General features: G+C 34.8%; 1 protein-coding gene across 1 annotated transcript in view; it reads left to right on the top strand.

The window, feature by feature from the left end:
* Window positions 1-21,599, top strand: part of VPS13B (vacuolar protein sorting 13 homolog B) — a 430,474-nt gene that overhangs the window by 261,586 nt on the left and 147,289 nt on the right. The window contains 1 exon segment of the mRNA XM_084211579.1: window positions 17,213-17,416. Within this exon segment, the coding sequence (XP_084067705.1) occupies window positions 17,213-17,416 (204 nt within the window).

Genomic DNA, 21,599 nt, shown 5'->3' with positions numbered 1-21,599 from the left:
TGAATGTGCTCAAATATTATTATTAGAGTACCAGTGCATGAAAGGTAGGTTTGGCAGGGCTGCAGATCATACTGAATAAACCAGACCACTTTTGGCCTTTAGGCTGAAGTGACTCCATCTAGGATGTCTTAGGAAAAAGAGCTTACATGCTAACTTGGAGAGAGAACTAAACTGAAAAGGGAATGTTGGAAAAACAATGTGCCTCAATCATTTGGGCACAAATATAGTTTGAGGTGCTTATTGGAAGTTGGAAAGAAATGTATTGACATTGTAACTTCAGTTTTCCTATATGGTGTAAAAATCAGTCGTAGAGTATTTTCTCCAGTAGAAAATGGACTAATTTAGTTTTGATGTTAATATGTAGTAACGAAACATAAATGCACCATAACAGCAAATTAAGGGCTCCTGAAAGAAGTATGGTGACACATTTCTCTCTGGTGACAGTAAGAGACGATGTCTCTTTTTTGATTTTTTTTTTCCCTGCTAAATTGTAGGAGCTGTTTTTTTGGTTTTAATGGTTTCTCATTATTCTCTGATTCTTAAACTTCAGCTCCAGCTGTACTTGTGTTCCACAAATATTACCTGAACTGTACATTGCCATCAAGAAACTGCCAGTTCTGTTGATTGGAAGATTATCAGATTATCAGAAGGCCTTGGGATGTGGTCAGGGAGCAGATAAAGGAGGGTTTTTGGATAAGAATGCAAGTAAGGCAGTTGCTTAGCCTGGCTAAAGGGAGGGAAGAGCAGTTAATTGAAACTGTAGGAGTCAGAGTAAATGAAGTTTCTGCTAAACAATGAAGGACAGAACTATATTTTTGTGGGCTTTAACTACTGATGAATTTTTAAGAAGTGTGTATGTTGGGGGTGTGAACAGTGAATAGCACTAATTGTGCTCAGCTACCAGCAGAAGTAGGCACTATCAACAGGGAAATAGTTGAGAAAACTTCCTCACAAGACCCAGAAATTCTGGTTCTCTGACTGAAAAAATGAGACGACGTAGATGCATGGATATGCTTAAATATGAAGCTGAAATTGAGATGATGTTTAGTTCTGCTTCTGTTTTGTGATAAGGGGCCCATTACACCAAACACTGTGCAAATGCTCTGGTGCATTATAGAGGTAACTGCTGATCATCCCCAACAGGGTTGTTTTAGCAAACTGTCATGAAACAATAATTCATGGCATTTTAGAGAGTATCCATGAACAGATAGAGTAAAATGATGTTGAGTTACAATATTGTAGTGCAGAGTGAAATTGATGACAAAGGGCTCAGCGACTAGAGGCTGACTGGAGGCTGTTGTGTTAAGGTCTTATAAAGTCAAGAACAATACTGCCAAACTATCACATTCTAGGAGTTTAGGTAAGCAGGATCCCAAGCTTTCCTCAGCTTGGCCAATAAAGAACCTAATTGTTGTCCACGCTCTGGATTCATCATTTTTGAGATCCAAGGATTTCATTCATGTCATATATCAAAGCTTAATAGTCCAGGTCTGAGTGTTCTATGGTCATTTTCATGTGTAGATCTTTCATAGATCAAAGCATAAAGCTGTCTTTAGACTGTTTCCAATTTGTGAATGTAAATGGAAATTCTTTAGACGTGCCCCTTCCTGCAAAAACAGTACATGTAAAGAGTTTACTTATAAAAAGGTAGCTGTAGATTTTATTATTATTTCATTTAAATTTTTATTGTTACAAGCTTTTTCTTATTATAATTTTTTTCATTTTTGTAGTTTACTGTTTTTCACTGCTTAACTCTCAAGCATTTCCAAATAGCAAAACAAAGCTCTTTTCCTTATAGAACAGCTGCTATTTTTCTTTATTTCAAGGAACTCCATCTACAACATCCTTGTAATAATAATAATAATAATAATGTAATGTCTGTTATTGGTTAACAAAAATCCATCAGCGAAATAAGGAGTAATTAACAATTTTTTTTGTCTGTACTGATAGTGCTGGAGTGAAAGGAAGGAAAAAAAATGATTCAAGGAGTTTCTGAAAGAAGCACATGCCTAGCCAGCACTCTGTGTGGAAATCTGTTTTTTCTTTCAAATGTGGTTTGGAAAATCAAATGCTTTTCAAAACTTTTCAACAGCACCCACATCTGTAAGCATCTTCTCTTCAGAAATATTTTGACATGTTTATATTTGAAAACCTATACCTTGAAATTATTGTTCAAAAAGCCTGGATTTTCTATAACTTTTTTATGCGTAAAAATGTTACTTTTTAATATCTTCCTTTTCAAACGAAATAACAGTTTAAAAACTGTTCAGTTTTTGCATAGAAGTTAGCATTAAGATAGCTAAATGTTTCCCAGATTATGAACCTAATATGCATAATTTCCTTTTATTGAGGAAATAACTCTTCCTTTAATGAGTTGATTATTTTACAAAGGTTCTATTAAGACTAATTTTCTATTTTACCTATTTTTGTTCTCAATACATCATTGAGATTTATCTGCTAGGCAAACAAAGAATTATCTAATGCTGACCAGAGTTTCTTCTTCTCTGAATAAAGGCAACAAAGATAGTCAGTGAAAAAAAATGTATGCACATAGTTTTTGAGGGAAATGTGAGCTGCTTAATAAATTGTCCATATGTACCATAGGGAATTAGGAAAATATCAGCTTTACTATATGGTAAAATCACTATCGTAGTTTTTCGCAAATTTCAAAATTATTACGACTGCAGGGTGATGTTATATATGAAAAAACATTTAAGAGAAGAAATTATTAGTGTTTTAAAAAGTATGTATTTTATTCCATATAAATTATGAAATGGGATTTTGTTAGAATCCTTTTAAGTTCTCATCTATCTCTTTTAAAGAAAAAAAATGTAACAGCAAAGATTGTGAAATTGCTCACATTATTTATTCACTATTTTTTTTCAGATTTTGAACAAGGATGATTTTATTTCTGAAGATTTTTTTAAACAGGATTCTCTCTGCATATAATTTAAATATACAATCTTGTTTCTTTTTGCATTTAATAATCTTTAAAATGAATAGTTGTTGAATTGGGGTGTTAAAATATTCTTAGTAATTGCAATTTCTGAATATTTTTCTTTGCTATGGTACTTGATCACATGTTTTTTAGCATAAATTTTTCTAAAGACTTAGGAAAATAATCTTTATCTTCTGTCAGATTACTATACTACTCTCTTGAGTAGGGCTTGGAAGTAAAGTCTTTTCCTGCTTTACATTTCTCTCTTCTTCTGTGTTTAGCAGAGAGGCAAAAAAAAATCTGCTTAGACCTTTTGCCCAGCAAAATATTCATATATATGGATAGCATTACATGCAAACACCATTCCTAATTAGCATTGGCATGTTTAAGGCTATTGCAGCAGTTATTAATTTAAAACTCTCAGTGGAAACTAATTGTAAAATAACAGCTGGAACTGCCCATTTAGTTTGAGAAATGTGGTTTGCTAATTATCTAATACCAAAAGCTATTCAAAGCTAAATTTATATTTGGAATTTGGCTTTTAAAATGTTCAGCTTTGACCTTGAAACTTGTTTTTACTTGAAATTTCCTTGTGAGTTTTACAGGAATCTTCAACATAACTAATTTTCCGAAATACATTTCCTTATAATGTAATATTTTCATAAGAAAATAATTTTTACAACTTTACTTTTATCCTTAATTTATAAATTTAATCACTGTGTTCTCCATATACATATCTACTTTATATTTTTTCTTTAACTTAGTAGCACGAAACTTGATTCATACAATAAGTTTTAATTTCTTTGTGCAGTTCCTCAGAGAAAGGAAGTTGAAATCTACTTCATAGAAACATTCCTGTCAAAGAGCAGTGGCATTATGTCATTTAAGCATCCATTTGTTGTTAATCAGGACTGCATTTCTGGAAACCTTACTAAATATGTTAGAGGGAAAAGAAAAACAAATATGTATCAATTAGTATTAATTCAAAGGAATAACTAATTTATTTAAACAGATCAAAGTTGAAATACATAGAATTGATAAAGACATTTTTGAAGTCTAGTAATTCTTAAACAGTGCATATATTAAAAAATTTTGATATAAAATACCAGTGACCTTCCTCAATGATTTATTGTTACTTTCAACTTTGTTTTGAGGACTTAATATACACTTTATCTGCAATGCTCTTCCTTTCTGCTTCTGCCTTGGCTGAGGTGTTTGCATAACTGGGTTCTTGTCACTAGCTGCATCCTGTGGGATTTAGAACTAAATTGGGAGTGGGAATGGGTTTCCAGGCTCTCTTTGAACTGGATTGTGTGTTCAGGAATGTCTCAGGTTGGACAGTTTAGTTGTGGACTTAAGAGCCAGGCATCAAGGATGCATCTCTTCAAAATGGAGTCTATAAAGTCTATGTACTTTTTATGATTTACTGTAGCATGTACTCCATTTCTTTCATTTAATATGATGCCATCATTAAGCTTAAGGTCAGAAGTAAATAGCAGTTTTAAAGTAAAACTTCCACAAGGGCATTGCTGTCTTTGCTCTGCTCATGTGCTCTCCTTAGTTCTATAAAAAGATTTCTCAGCTGTGTGTGATCCTAACTACCGTACCTTCTGCAAAGTTCAAGGTTAAGTTAGAGAAACACAGCAGGCTGGACTTAGACTTTCCTTGGTCTTCTCATACTTCTTGCTGTCTCAAATAATGTTTTAACCCAATTAATTAGTATGTTCTGTGTGGTATATACAGAGCTTGCCGTGTGAAATCCATACAACCTCGGTTTTGAAATCCGTAATATGTTTAGGGTGACTGAGTGGAGGACAGATTAGGATTTCTTTCATTTGTGCTAGTTTGAGATGCTGTTTAACATGTTTTTTTCCTGTTCTCTTTTTTCCCCCAAAAAACTCCAGTTCTGCTGTGACGAAGGCCAATCAAAATAAAATAAAAGAAATTGTTTGGTTTTTTGGCTAGTTCTAATCCTTTAAAACTTTTTATTGTATTCTAGATATGAGAATGCTCATTTTCCTAACTTCTTGCCTTGATATTTCCTAGTCCTAAGATTCTAAGTACTTGTTATGTGGTTTTTTTTCTTAAGACCTAAGCTTATTGCAGTTATTCTTATTTTCTCCCTAGGAAGCATAATTTCTTTCTGTTTTTTTTCCCTTTATGTTTGCATATTTTGACTGAACTCTTCAGAGATCTCATATCTCTTTCTCTTTAACCAACACTGAAATCTACCTCCTTCATTGAGATCAAGCCTGTAACTATTTGCTTCCCTTAACTGTAATAACAGCCTTTTCTCCCATTTGGAAATATTTTCCAAACTATTAATTCCTCCCTAAAGCAATTCTTGTTTTACCACAGGGGTGAGAAAACATGTCAGATATTTGAAGAGTTCTTTGAGTAGAGAGGTCTCACCCTCCCATCCAAGCAAGTGATGTGCAGACCAGCCATGCCCAGTGAAAGGACTGAAGGAGTAAAGTGTGGCCCTGGGCTTCTTTGGGGCTGCCCAGAGCAGGGTGAATGTCCTGTCAGTTTTTTAACATTACTTTATCCATGGTCACTGGGCAATGAGTTTTGTGCCCATTTAAATTACAAATGCAAATTTGAACTCTTTTAAGATCTATTTCTTCATGGTGTTGCGATTTAAACTTGCATATAAGGAACATGCTGAGGGACCTGAAAGAAATAAAAAAAATGATGGGGCCATCAGGCAATTGTTTTCAGTAAGGTTATTATCCTGAGCCTATTCATTGTGTAGGCACACAAGGATTAGCCCTGGCAAAAAGGTGTGGGTTATCAGCTTGGGCTTGGATCAGCTTCATCTGCCATCATGATTTGGGCTTTTGAAACAGCACAGAATTTGATGCTATGTACTAAGAATTTTTCTCAGATTCAGCATTAACATTACTAAATAGACTGTAATGGTTTAAAAACCTAAACAAGAAAGGGTGCAGACACAAAGAAAAAACACATTAAATACCGCTTAAAAATCCCAGAATACCTTTCACAGTTTATGTACTCAGCAACTTTAATGCAATGAAAACGTTTTCAGATAAAACTGGGAAATAAAAGGTAATCCAAAAGATGGAGTTATTTTTTATAGTGTTTTGTGTTTCATGTTTTATGTGATAAAGCAATATTATTGAATGTTTTACATTTCTTCAAGTTACATCCCTTTAATCTTTGTTTTTCCTGAACAAGTAGCTTTATATTGTGCTTGTTACTTTAAAATACAGGGGGGAATGAGGGGAGGTGTTTGGGTTTTTGTTAACATGGGAGAAAATAATTAGCCGGTTCTTAGAAATTAATGCCCCCTTAAGAGCTGGAGTGGTTCCTCTGTATGAATTAATGTTCCTTTGCTTTACACAGACTCCTTACAGTTTCTTCCCAGACTCTACTTCACTGATTCTTAAAATATAGGATTGAATTCATATATCAAGGTTGCTTTTCTGTCTTATATACTGAAAACTAACATCTAAAGTCTTGGCTACAGTAAATAATTTATTCTAAGAGCTTTTAAAACTCTTTATTCTGTACAGTTTTCTTCTTAACTGTGAGTAAAATATAATTTCCATCAGCTCTGGTTTCAACAAATGCTTTTTGTTGAAAAGTATTTTTCAATAGCATATAAAGCAGATTTCTTTTCTTTGTAGCATTTTTAATTCTAGCAGGATCTCAAGGTAACTATAATGCAAGTTGTGTGCTTCTGTTACTGAGAAAAGCATATCCCGTTTGTAGAGAAACATTTGTTAACTTCTGTATACAGATTGTGGTTCATTCCCTAAATACTTGTGGGTTCTCTGATGTCCCTCACAGGGTTTTATCTATGACAAATTCATACCACAGTTCTTAAACTACATTTTGGATAGAAGATTTCTTTCTTTTGCAAAACTGTTTGCCAGTGTCTTTCATTTAATGCTTGTAAGTATTTCAGCTTTGGTTTTCAGTTATTTAACAAAAAGGATTATCAGAAATATACAGAATAGTAACATGTTATTTTAGCATATTTCTCTATGGGATACTCTTCCGAGGTCCCATGGCAAAATTAAATCCATGTTACTGTTATCCTGAGCAACTCAAATTTTACTGTTTAAGTGAGCATGGTTCCTAGCTCTGAACTGACTTTTCCAATAGAGTTTCACTTAGCTCAGCCACCTTAAGTATGGTCAAAAGTCATGCTTAATGTTTGTTACGTTTAAGGTCTTGCTGTGCTATTAAACCTTGTTATGCTGCAATAAAGAAAAAAGAAGAAAAAAGAAATTAAAAAGCCACATACAGTGGGTTTGTTTTGCATTTCAGGAGGTTTTTTTTTTTCTTTTTTTTTCTTTTTGTTATTTTTTTACTTAAGAACAAAAAATTCCGTCACTTCTTTTTAAGGGTTGGTTTGTAATCTTATGGGCTTTATTAGTTGTTGGACGCAAAGATAAATGTACCATTCTTCAGGCTCTCAAAACATTTTTCATGCCCACTGATATTTTTGTTGCTAGGGTTTTGGTTTTTTCTGTGAGAAGGCAATGGCCAGCGCTGGTATGTTAATGGCTAACACAAGTGCATGTTGAGAGTAATAAAATACAGAGATAGTATCAGGCATCTCTGTTTCACTGTAAATGGTTGGCATAAATCACAGCTACTCCAGTTTTCTGGCTTGGTATTGTGTGTTCTTGAGCACTAAAAAGTAAATGGGTGTGGAGGTGGTACAAATAGGACATAAGAGTATCTCTAAATAGATATGCCCTGTACTTGCAGGATAGGAACAGAGGAGGTTTGAACTCTTTCTGATAACCAAAATTATTTTTTAACTATCCAATAGTATTATTTACTCATTGTGAACAGTATTATTTAATCATTGTATGTGACAGTTTTTCAAGAAACAGGAAGAAACTTGTAGATGAGCAAATCCAGTTGCAAAGCAAATTCAAAACTTTTTAAGGTTGGAAGTGTATAAATATGTGCATATATGTATTCAAGAAAAATACAGAGGAGTGCAATTCTCTGGCATATCTTCTTTAACCCACTGTATTCAGACAGCTTCATTGGTTGATTTTTCCATGTTTTTGGCATAGTAAAAAAAAATGCCTGATATATTATGTAACTGCAAATGTTCTTGAAGTTGTTTTCTAAAACTAATTTTTTAAATCTACATTTTTATTTCTCACACTCATAAGAGTGCAGCTCATAAGAGTGTATCTGATTATATTTGCTAAACTGGACTCAAACTACAGATGATGGAATTTGCTGTTTTCCAGATGGGCAGTGTATTTGTTTGTGTGTTTGTATCTGTGCAGTGTCTTTGCAATTTTTTTTAGCTCCAGGCAGAAAAATAAAGCTCTTAAGTTTTCTTTATAATGACCACCATTTAAATATTTGGGCTCCATCATGGAGTCACTGGGACACTGGAACCTGTAGTCTTCATGGTCAGTATTGTGAGTCCACAGGGATATTTTGAGTAGATTTGTATCTTTTTTGTTTCTCTCTTTGCCCTCCTTCAAATGTGTATTAAGTAAAACTCCCCTTTAATAAATTTTGTTAGGCATAGATTCATACTGACTTAGGAGATGCCAGTAGTCAGTTAACAATAGTCTATAGGGGTTTTAAGGAAGAAAATATACTGGCTTTAACATGACTGATAATGTATTTCAGAATTACTGTGGAGTGAGGTTTTATATCTGGAGAGTTTTCAAGGGATATTGAAATAGACAAAGTAGTGCCAGGACTTCAGGAAGAAAAATTAAAGGAAGGTTATTTTTAGTACTGTGTTATTGACATATTTTACAGTATCATATACAGTATTTCAGAAATAGTTCCAGCTTGCCATTATGAATATGATGATTCTAGAAGAAGAAGAAGAAGAAAATACAAGTGGCATCTTGAGAAACTAATGTAACCAGTGCCAAAGATAAATGTGAATTGTCTTGGAAATTTAAATATTCATGTTTTGGAGTAGTTTCTTGTATTGACCATGCTATAAGCATTACCAATTGCAGTAGACATGCTGAAAGTATGCATTAATGCACATTGTTTAGTGTAAAGGAAAAACTGGTATTTATTTGTTTGTAATGTTCTTTTCTGCTTCAGATACAATTTGATTGATGTCCAGGTATGATTTTGATATACTAACACAGCAGCAAAAAGAAATCCTGTCCCACATCAACTTATGAAACACACTGAGGACAGTTTGCCTTCCAGCCTGTTCCTTATACCAGGTTGTATTGCACCATTTAGAGAAATTCCACACATCAAATATGAAGGCTGTGTTCAGTGAAACTTCACCTAGGTGAATTTATAGAACATCTGGAAAAACAGAGATATTGTACCACTTAGCTAGATTTATCAGTTAAACCAAAGTGAAATTCAGGCTGAAAACAATGGGGAAATCACAAGATTATTTATCTTAGTCATATGGTAAAGCAAGTACCCACGAAATATTTAAAAATCTGAAAGAAGGATCCTTTGACTGCCAGGCAGCATTAAGTTCTGAGATAAAATTATTTCTACCACAAAACAAAAGCATAAAAGTCTTTGAGTTATATTGTATTTTGCCTATTTTACTAGTCCCCTCTCCAAACTTCCACTGCTTAGAGAAACTATATTCCACTTGGTTTTTTTCAAGGAACATTTGGCATCCAAAAATATCATACAGACCTTCCACTGGAATTGTGCACACTTATCATTTATACAGTCTGTCAAGTGTATATTTATACAGTGCTTCCTGAATTTGGGTGAACGTTTCAAAAGTATAAAGAGATTCCTCAAACTGTCTAAACATTAAACAGTATAAAAATGAAAAACTGATTTTTAAAAGTTCAGACTTGCTCATGCTGTTATTTTTGCTGAGGAATTTAAACAATAAGATTATAGAAGTAATTAAACAGACGACATCTAAATGCACAGCTGCAAACTTCAGCTTTGTTTCATCTTACACTTTTTTTGAGAGAGACCAAAATTACTTCATAGTTTACTAATACTGTACCTTGTGGCCATAGGGTCATTGATACTGTGTTCCAGAGACAACTCTGGAAGACAAGTGCGCTGCAGAAGTTCTTCAGCTTCTTTGCAGGCAATTACTGTGCTGCAGCCCTTGTAGTGAGGCACTGCTTTGGTATGTCTGGTCACCTCACAGCATATGTAGAGTGTTTTTTGCCCATAGGACTAAGAAAGGAAGCAAAGGCCAAATTTTTTGATGTGTGATCTACTGTAATTCCTTTCATGTGTTTAGTAGCTTCTGTGTGGTCAGTGCACTGCTACCAGTCCTGACCTTGGTGTGTGGCCCAGTTCAGTAAAATCTGGTCTTCCTAAATGGATAGCAAATGGAATTACAGTAGCACCCACCTGGCACCACCACTGTAATTAATGAGCATGAGGGGGTGTTGGTTTGGGTTTTTTTCTCTAAGTATCTGTTGGGTTTCAAAATAAAAATATATAAGTAATCACATAAATAGAATAAATAAATAGCATATCAAATTTAAAATTGCAATCACTTATTTTTATTCATATTTTATAACTTTGCATTCTCAGAATATTCTCAAAATGTTTTCTATGCAATTAGTTACATTGACAAAATAATTTTGGCTTTATGCCCACAGTATAAATTGGTATACTGTTGAAGAGGTTGATTTTGTCATTTAGAGATATATACTAAGCAAGTTTAGAGAGAAGAGCCTCTCCTATTTTCCTTTGGCATGTTCTAGCCTTGCAAAGAGGGAAGCACGTCCCATGGCAGGCCAGGCAAAGGGTCTGCCTAGCCCCAGAGGTTCTTATGTACAACATATGGAGGCCTGGCAGACTCTGCTCTTCTGCACATCCATGCATCCTTTTAGACTTCTCACCTCAATTCTAGCCAAGACAGCGTTTCCTGCTCCTTCTGAGAAGGTGTCAACCACACGTGGAAAATAGGCACAAACAATTGACTTCCCATCACCAGATTTATTCTTCTGTCTTCGAAACCAAATCTCTTTTCTCTTGCATTATGATAGCTCAATGAATGTCAGTCCTTTTATAAAATGGTTTGGGATTAAATAAATACATGTATGACTCAGTAGTTGCAGTTGATGAAACTGGTGAAATAGAGAACACACAGTAGTTAGAGAAATGTGATTCTAATTTTACAGTTTTTTCATCTCTGAGCAATTAGTTTAAGAACGAAGGGTTTTTTCTGTGTTGTCTATTTTTAAGAAAAAGCTACAAAGCAATTGTAAGGGAAGACCTGTCTGCTTCAGCTTGGCAAGAAAAAGCTGTGCTGAAAAATATTAGTAAAAGAAAACAGTATATTTGGATATTTTAGGAAAAAGTTTGGTTATTACTATAATTCTTTTCTGTAGAAGAGTTATTGCTGCACAACCAGAAAAGTCTAGCAGCAGAGAGGAGATAACTCTGTGTTTCTAAGTATCCCATCTACATATCTCAAAAGTGACTATTTAATATTTAGCTTGGACATCTTTAAGGGAAACATTTGTGTGTAGAGTACTGTGATGGCTTTGTTGAAGATCCTGAGTACCTTCTCTTAATGTCATGCTCTGTCAGGAGCCATGATTGTCATAGCAGTAGATTCTGTACTGTGCTTGAAGTGTCTAGAAACTTGGAGTGAATTCAAATAGCAAAATTCAAACAACTTTTTCATGGTTAAATTTTCTAAACATGTATCTAACACATCCTTATTCCAGACTGACACAGAGAAGATCCAAAGATACGTTAACAACAATCAACTGAAATCTTAGTGCTCTTTTATATGGTTACCTATTCTAAATGATAATGAGTGTAGATGCTTTGTTCTATACACCCAGTTGGTTTTTCTTCACCGTGCACTTTGGCATTCATGTATTGGATCCTGTTTTAGGGCATGCTTATCCATAATTGAATCATCTTTTTTGGGTTTTTTTTAATTTGGAAGACCTGAGTTCCCGCATGGAATTCATTGTGTTACCTAATGATCTTTGTAGCTATTTGTTGTTGTAGCCTCTGCTTTAGCTTTTTTAACACTTTTACCAATTCCTCTCTTCTCAGTGGTACTTATCTCTGTAGGTGTACAGGGCAAAAAGGGACCAGTGCCCAAGAGACAGAAGTCAGAAATTTATCCAGAAATTTATCCTTGAAAAAGAGGAAAGTTACTTGTTACACTTATATTTTTTCATCCCTGTAGCAATTGTTTGAAGAAGCAATTTGTCAGAAGAAAATTTTGCATACGTTTCAGTTACTGGCCTTTTTTTTCAACACAAGCAATCTATCTCTCAGCTGATTTATGCCTATGTACAAAAATGATAAACACTACAAAACAGTATAAAGTTAGAACTTATGAGTGTTGCTGACTACAAAACATACTCCATTAGATTGTAATCTAGAACTTTTTGCTTTGCATTAGGATGTTATGTATTTGTCCACTATGTGAATTTAAGAAAGGGTCAGTAATTTTTATTTTGCTCACAGAGCTATCACTGATGCTTTCTTTTTACAAGAGATATTTACACATATGAAGATGAACCCAGGTACCTTAACCATTCTTACTTAAAGGAATGTGTTACTTTCTGTAGATAATATTGATATATCTGGCTGTGCAGATCACAACACTAGGGCAAATCAAACAGAATTCAGTTTTCATTGTTAAACAGATTCCTGTAATCAGTGGTATCATTTACTAATCAGAAAAACATTAAGCAACTGTACTCAGTTTGTATTTTCATTTAATAAAACATTGCTGGTACCAAATCCAGAGTGTGCTGCCAGCAGTTATGGAGATGGCACAGTAGTTGTGTTATTTTGAGGCTGAGCTGGAGAGGGGAGAAGGAGCAGCTGCCAACAAAGCCAGTCATGTGTGGCATGGTTCCTGGGGAAAAGAGGCAGAAACAGTGAGAATTGGAGTTTACTGCTGATGGCATCTGAAGGCCTGCTCTACTGATCCAGACTAAAATAAATTGTTTCCAACACCCTGGCAGCCATAAAACACTGTTTGTTACACCACAAGTCTCCCTGTGGACAGATTGCAGGGTGGGAAAGCAAACCCTTGTCCTGGAAGACGTGTGTATCACTCAGTATGGCAGAATATGTACCCAGGATCTTGTGAGGACCTTCTCTTCTTGCCTAAAGATGTCTCCTTCTCTCTTCTTGCAACATTAGAATGTTCTTACCTGCTTCTTTTCTTTCATTTCAGCCTTAGTGCCCTGATTCTATGATTCTTCCTTTGCCCGGTGTTGTTCTCTCCTTTTCTTTCTGCTTCTTATTCTTCTTTCCATCTTCTTCACAAATAATTTAATATCTCCAAGTTTAGGCACATCCAGGACTTCCATCATGGGAATTCATGCTATAGGATTTTTTTTATTTTAGTACTTAGATCATGTCTCTGTTTGTTGTGTGATGTTGGGGAAGTTCTGTTTCTCTCCAACGGGCTCAAGTCTTAATTTGTCTGTGACAAAAAGACATGTAGGTATCTGTGATGCCATCTATTTGGTACAGTTAAAAAAAAAGAAAGAGTAATTGTCTTTATTTAAAAAGCTGATACCTTTCCAAGGTTTTGCTTATAGAAGCTCAGCATTCTCAAAGGCCAGTGTTGTTGTCATAGATTTTCTTGGTTTACCACGTTTTTGTTCAGTATTCTTCTTAACACCTATAGCATCTCATTCCAGATGGAGTCCATTGTGTCCCTAAGAAACACTTTGCTTCAGTTTCCGTTTGGTAAAATACATTCAGTGGTTTTGTCAAGGAGGAAACTTTATTGAATCAAATTGGGGAAAAGGCAGTGAAGGTGCATTAGGTCAGTGATGAATACTGCTGTGATTTCTACAGTAGTCAGTCACATCTTGTGCATAGGTGAGGGGCTTAGAGACTATGTCTAGCCTGGGACTTCACAAGCTTAAGCAGAAGAGGAAAGGGTCCTTTCACATATGTATAGGCCATAGGTTATTACATATTTATCCAAGCTTACTTTCTGTTTCCTTTGTAAATTAGGATAGGAAGTATCTTTTATCGCCAGGCAAAACCTTTAATAAGTAAAATTTGGGTAGATAGGTTCATTATCTCTATACCCGGAAGCAGAAATCACTGCACACAGAGATCCAGTAAGTACTAATAAAAATTAGCTGTTATGTGTAAAGTCTGCAAATATTTCTTAATTATTACATAATGTGTAGTCTTTAACAGCTATTTTCCTGGCTTGTTTAGCTTTTTGTAGGTCTCAGATGAGCTGTAAGTGAATAAATTTAACTTCTTTACTATGGGTCTCAGAACTATGCTTATTCAGCAGTATGTAGTAACTGGTTCAACATGAATTGCTTCTTAAATAAACATACAAAAAGCTTGACCCACACAAAATCAATTTTAAAAAAAGAAAAATTTTAAACCTGTGTTTCCTGTTACATTCTTATGGTTGTCTTTGGTCGCTTGTCGTCTTACTGTATTGTTGACCAACTGTTGTATTCTGCACCACCTGTCCAAAGATTAGAGGAGATAGTGAAGTTGTTTTCAGAAGAGGGAAGCAATTAAAATCATAACCCCTACAGTACATTTGAGCTGCTAAAACATCACTTATACTGGAGATAGAGGTCATGAATTTGGCTTACTCTGTTTTCCGGAATTTATTTGCTGCAAGGATTTTAAAGGGTTCAGAGTTCATACAAAGCACGTGTACTTATGATTAGGCCAGGTTTGCTGTGGTTTACCATACCTTCATCCTTCTAGGAAGTATAAAACTAATAAATTGGAGGCATACTTAGAAAAATTGTTGATACGGAAAAACCAGAAATGAATGCTTATGTAAATCACTGTATGTAAATTGTTGATATGGGAAACTAGAAATGAGGGCTTATGTAAATGCCTGTATATATATTACTTATTTGGGAAAAGGCTATGTTTTGATCCTTGTATAAAACTGGCATGATGCAATTTCTGAAAGCCATAATGAGCTTCATCAAAACATCAAGGCATTAATTACTAATCCTTGTATTTTACAAGTCTGTGTAAAATATGTGTTTCTTGAAGTGAGTTGTCTATAGAAACACAGTATGCTTGGGTTTCAAAAGTGTATCTGAATGATCAGAAGAAGAGTTTTGTATTATATATAAGAGATTGTTAATAGTAGGATAATGCAAATATGAACTTTTATATCAGCATGAAAATATTGAAGCTGAAAATATTAGGCTGTAATATCCCAAAGTGCATTAGTAAAAGATGCAGCAGACAAATGTGATAGTAGCAACACAACACACGAGTACCTTCTCTTTAAATAATACCCTTGTATATTTTGCTGCACCTAAAGATTTTTGCCAAAGAGTCATTTTGTTGTGGTTCATGTTTAAATAAGTAAATTTATGAGGGTAAGAAAGGCATTGTCACAGTGGGGAGTTTCAGATTAGTGTGTACAGATGCACTGTGCTCAAGGAATTTGGTTCACAAGGTCATGGTTAGCTGAATGAGTCTAAGGAATATCTAGGTGAGCCTATTGCATGTTATCAAGCTGCTCATAAAAGAATGAAAAATGCTTACTGTGAAGTAAAGGGGAGAACAATCCATTATGCACATAAAATTAGTATCATATTCTGTTTTATATATGCGAGCAGATTTCCAAAAATACGTAATTTGGTGCTTTAAATAATATTTCACAAAACAAATATTCCAGTATTTACTTGTATTAGACAAAGTATAAAAATAGACATTGGATCATACAATAATCTACTGTGGTAGGGTTTAAAAAAAAAAATCTGCATTCATATTGATGAAATAATGCCTTAGAAAGAATAATAAAAGGCACAGTGGTTGTGGTTAGACCTCTCTGTGTGGAAAGTTGACAAACACATTCTTAAGTTTTAAGAAACCACATTTAATTTTGAAATACCACGACTGACATAACAGATTTTCAGCGTGTTTCTACTGAGCACTTAAGAAAGTTATAGGGACTACTGAACAATGCCATCACACTGCCATACCAGGAATGACTTGATCAAAATGGCTTTCCTGTCATCCACATGCCTCTGTGGGTACATGAGATTAATTACTTAATTTTCTTAATTGCTAACATACTCCATTGGTAACAATGGCAGTGTATTAGCAGTTTCAAGTGTTATTTGGATTTGGGCAGCGCTGGGATTGCACTTTGAAACTGATTGCCTACCTATAGTTCGCATACCTGTACTCTTGAGTTTGCAGTTTGGGATGTGCTACTTCAACAGTTATTTATGTTTAGATTATTAGCATCAAGTTCACACAAATTGCAGAATGATTAATTTCTCTGTGAAGACAGCAGCTGTATACTAAATCATCTTGGCCCAAGACCTTGAATAGAACAGTAGATTGGATGTCATATGCAAATAAGAAGCTCAAGCTTCAATGCAGATCTATAAAATCAATAAAAATAGACTACAATTTGTGATCATAGATTGAAGGGAAAAAGAATTAAGATCCCCTTGCTCCCTTATTTTGAAAAGCAGCGATAATATAATGGTGAATTTTTGTTACAATATCAAATGAGCAGTGCACAGAAGGCTGTATTGCTCCCAGTATAGAAAGGGCAAGAGGTTTTTTTAGTATTTCCCAGTGCCTATTAGCAGAAGAGGAATGCAGTAGAAGAATCCTCTGTTACTTGTCACAGGTAAAATTGAATGGTCTCAGCAGCCCCCACTCATTTAATAGCTCTTGAATGTTTTGTTGAAGTTGAGTCTGACTGTTTCCAAAACTCAGCTCAAGACTGAAGTACTTTGTAAAATCTAATGTCTTAGACTTTAAAGGAATCCACAAGGAATGCGGTTCACTCAAAAATGCTTTTTTCTCACTTGTTAGTAGAATTTTATTTGAAAAACTCTGTGCTGAAATACAGTGGTTAAAGGACTGAATTGTTTTTCCATCATCTTGGAGTATTCTTTTTAATTTTTATTCTTTGATGAATTTGAACAGTGGGACAGTTGGTTATACTTCGTGGTTAGACTGGTATGTTGCTGTTCTTTTTGAGGACTTGAATGTGACATCCTGTATCCATTCAGTAGATATGAATCAGTCCTACTTCCCCACAAGGCTGCTTGTATAATTCTGATTGGAAGTGCAATGAAGTAGATGATTGATCTCATATCAACTTTGGCACATTTAGCTAAATTAAGGAATATGTTCATTTGCAGATCTCTCATTGAATTCCATAGGAAAGAGGCAGATGGGTAATTTGAAGATTCAAAATTAAAATAATGCTTAGTGCAGACAAAAATGGCAAAATCGGTACCTTCATTTTGTTAATTTGGATTTTAACGAATATCTGGTTTGTCTGATTGTGACCTGTGGTGATTTCTTTTCCTTTTTTTGACATTACAGGAGAGCACTTAATCTAGGAATTCTTCGAGACCCTGGATCAGAAGTTGAAGACAGACAATACCAAATAGATCTTCAATCTATCAACATTGGTACTGCTTATTGGAATCAGTTGAAACCAGAGAAAGAAAATGGAAAAGGAGGGGTTTTGACAGAGACTGAGAGAAATTCTCAAAATCCAGCACTTGAATGGAACATGGCCAGTAGGTAGGGATTTTTTTAAAGACTTACTCTTTTCTGAAAATACGTAGCACAAACACTGCAGAGAGCATGCACAGTGTACCTGAATCAAATAATTCAATACTGGTTTTTTGCTTTACATTACAAGCACATTTCCTGGAGCTTTGGGTTACACATTTGAAATGCAGAGTACTGTTGTTGTTATGCTGTAGTTACTGTCTAGTTACTGTGTGCTTTGCTTCCATTATAAGCTCTTCTCCAAGTTACTTACTGTCTGTCCATAAAAATAACTCCAGGGCTGAGACTTCAGCTTGTCAGTCTCTATAAGCAATGGAGGTTCTGTTTTGGAGGTTTTTTTGGGTATAGGGTGTGATTTGGTGGTAGTGGTGGTGGTGGTGTAGGTTTTTTCTTTTTTTCTAAACTTCTTTTGTTTGTATTTTTACAAAGCTTGAGTAAAACCAGCTTCGACATTTCTAAATTAGAGAGGGATAAAGTAGAACATTTCCTATTGATTCTAAACTGGTTTTTGCACTTCTGTAACTAAAACCAGATGAATTTTGAGAACTAGATATTTCAGCTACGTCTCCTATATTGAGTATTGTATATGTGCACACAAAGCCCCACCCTCTGGTTAAACAGGGTTGAAAGACAAAGCATGCATACACTTGCTTGCTATTTTAAATTTTGATGTTTTCGGATATAAAATTGAAGGGGGTAATTGGTAATTTGTGAAGATTTTAAATATTTATTTTGGTTTTAATATACTTTTTTATACTTAAAAATTCATGCAACTAATTTAAAAGTAAATTTTACAGACTGTGTAGCAGATTTCAGTTTTCAAACTGGCAGGAATAAGGTCTGATGACCAAGAGCAAGCTTTCAAAAGTAATGTTGTGGATTTAGAAGCATTTCTGCTAGTAAATGCCTCTGCCCATACATTTAGCTATTTATTTTCATATAAAAATCCTTTCTATCTAATTCACGCAGAAACAATCTGATTTTTATGAAATGTGTGCATAATTTTATGGTTCCTGAAGTATGACTCCTGTCTCCATTTAGGGATGAGTTCCTAAAAGTGATAGAGAAAAACAGGCAGAATCATCTGGAAATAACTACTTCTGGTTTAATTTTCAGAAAAATGGGAGATGAGAGGACTCAGATTTTTCTAAAAGTAAAGCAAGTTGTAGCAAAGGCTACATGAGGATGGCACACAGACTGAGCTTTGTTAGTGATGTATTGATGCAAGGCCAAGAGGGCAGATAAGCTCACTCTGGAGGAGAGCATGCAGGAAAAAGATGTGGTCAATAATAAATTCCAGTTTATCATTGAAAAATAGAGGGCAGGAAAAACAGTTCTAACCAAAGAGATGATAAAATGACAAGGAGTCACTGGAGTGCAGATAAAAATTTTAACACAGAAGTAGACTCTGGTCTTAATTTATAAGATCATGTGGTTCTTTACTGTCTTTGAACAATTTATCTTTTTAGCTCATGTATTTCCAAAGAGGTTCTTTATTTTAAACTCCTAGCCTTAAAAAATGTGTATGACTTTCTAGTTGGGCCTTGATGTTGGTCAGGTGCATTGTGAGGTTCTTTGTCCCAAAATTCCACGTCCACTTCTATATCTCGAAAAATAAGATTACGTTAATTTCCAAAGGACTTGCAGCCAATTTGCAACTTAAGCTAACATAGTAAAACCAGCCACTGAGAGATTGGCTTTCCTTTTCCTTGCCATTGGTGGCTGAAATCCTACTGCCAGCACACTCTGCATCTGAGCTTTGTGGTTACAGATTCAGATAGGAAGTTTGGTTGGATTCCTGAGAAGCTAATAGGGCAAGGGAGGCAGCTGTTACAGACAATCGTGAGTTCTCTTTTTGGTTTTTTTTTCCTATAACTGTTTGGACATGCTTCCTCAGCAGACTTCCAAAATTAAGTTTTATTAGAATACAAATAAGTATGTTTGGTTTAAAATTGCTTTTGAATGAATCTGCTACTTTTACTTTAATTTAGAACAGTTGTAATTAAATACATTAGATTTTCCTTTGTGGTGTGCAATTACAGAATTTTAGTTCCAGCTTGTTTTCAAGAAAAAGTATGAATGCTTTCTTACACTTTTGGTTTCAAATTTTGCATATTTTCTAAAGTTTTTTCAGGATCTTTGCATTTTTGCTTTTTATTTATTAGTCAGTTTTTCTGTATCTGGGTTTATTTTATGACCTGTGGAAGTGATGTGTTGAGAACTGGAAGAACCTGCACTGAACTCTGCCATCCATGGCGCTATTTCCAGCATGCACCGAGGGGGCGGCTGCTGGATGTTTTACATGGTGCTTACTGTTTCCAGGGTTAAGTTTATCTTAAAATTTACTTCAAATACCACAGAAGCTTTATGCCTTAATCTAATCTTGATACCATTTTTTAGATTTCTTTGTTTCCTATGTTTAACCTGGAATATAATGAATGATTTTTGCTGAGTTATTTTAGGGTTAATTTCTTTGTTTGGTTTTAATATACTTCTGTTTATTCTTACCCAGCGCTCTGGTATATTAGGATCACTGGGTCTAAAGATTCTTCTTTGGAATCTATTTTCCTCATTTTTATAATACTTTAATGCTATATGGGGCAGTATAGAATCTAACCTATACCCAGGTTTTTCACAGTTACTTTACAGAAAACTTCAGCGTAGATACCAGCCATGCCTTTTCCATTCTCATTTGCAAAAGCATTATTGGATTATTTAAAAATAAAATTGCAAAAATTTTAAAATAAATTATATTGTAATCTAATCTACAATTGAAAATTGGCCTCATTTTAAAAATTTGCATAAAAATTAAACCATTGTAAGTTGGAGATCTATGGATATCACACAAACAAGTACCTGAAGGCTTTTGACATAATTTATCATTTAAATGCTTTAGCAATCTTTCCTCTGAAAGTAAATCCTTTGAATTTTCACATCGCTTTTTCCAGAGTTCAGTTCTTCTAGTACTTAATACATTAAGGGGTTGTTTCCTCCCCCCACCAAGCTTTACACTGCAGTTTGGAAAGCAAGCTGTCATACTCTCAGACTAAGTTGTTGAATACTTACAGGTGTTTAGTGTTAGATTCTTCAGGTGGGGCTATAGTGAAATGCTGGTGTGATGCCTCCTGTGTCTCTGCAGGTCGTGCCAAGGAGAATGGGGGCACTGGAACTCCATGGTAGGGTGGATGCAGTCTTGCAGAAAAAACTGTCTAGATGCTGTGCTGTACTGAGGATCGGGGATCATAACTCTTTCCATTATGAAATGTTTATACTTCACCATGGATGTTATAAAAAGCTCCCTAATGGTGTAATATATAAAAAGAATACTGGAAACAGTCAGACAGTTCTAATAAGGTTATGTACAAATGAAACCTGTCCACATTTATTCCCTTTACCAAACAGCATGTGGGGAACTGGGAGTACTTAACTGAAAGAAGTTTTCTTGATTGAAAACTGCTTTTTCAGCTTGCAGATCTCCTCCTCCCTCTCCCTCCACTCAATGGAAAAAACAACAGCCCTGAAGGAAATAAAGAAATATATCCTCTCTTGAGGCCTCGCCCCCATCCCTGTGCAATCCTTCTACAGCTCCCAGCAGCAACTTCTGCTTCCTGCAGCCTGAATAAACTTTGTTTAAAAAAAATAATAATTGAGCTTAAACGCATTACTTCTCTGTGTGGTAATGAATTGAGTGTGGCAATATACTGCGTTACAGTTTTGTCCTTGGCATACCACCATCTGGAACAGCTCTCATGGAGTACATCAGGGAGCCAATGATCTGTTGTACAAAACTGAACAAAATACCACTGCAAGGATCCTCAGAAAGGTTTCCTGCAGATTTTTCTTTGAATAGTTTTCATTTGTATGCTTTTTTGGAAAGTTCTTGGCAGCTTGCCAACTTCTAATGATGAAAGATCAGAAAAAAATTGATCTCTAGGTCTTTGTGTAAGGAAGTAGGGGCATTCCCCTTGAATCTTTTGGAATAAAATGTAATGCATTTTTTTTAGTAATTTATTTTAATTGATGTCTTTTGTGGTACCTTAAGTTGTGCTTGTATTTGTACTGTACAAAGCCTTTCTCAACAAGATGGGGTGGTTTATTTTTTATATTAATCCACAGCAAAGAAATGCTGCACAGCATTCTTCATAAGGTAGAAGTTAGCTTTACTCAGGTCTTATAATACAAAAATAGTAAT

This window comes from Fringilla coelebs (assembly GCF_963513975.1).
Source record: "Fringilla coelebs genome assembly, chromosome: 1".
Taxonomy (NCBI): Eukaryota; Metazoa; Chordata; class Aves; order Passeriformes; family Fringillidae; genus Fringilla; species Fringilla coelebs.
The sequence above is the reverse complement of the archived record's forward strand: the minus strand, read 5'-3'. Positions and strand labels throughout refer to the sequence as shown.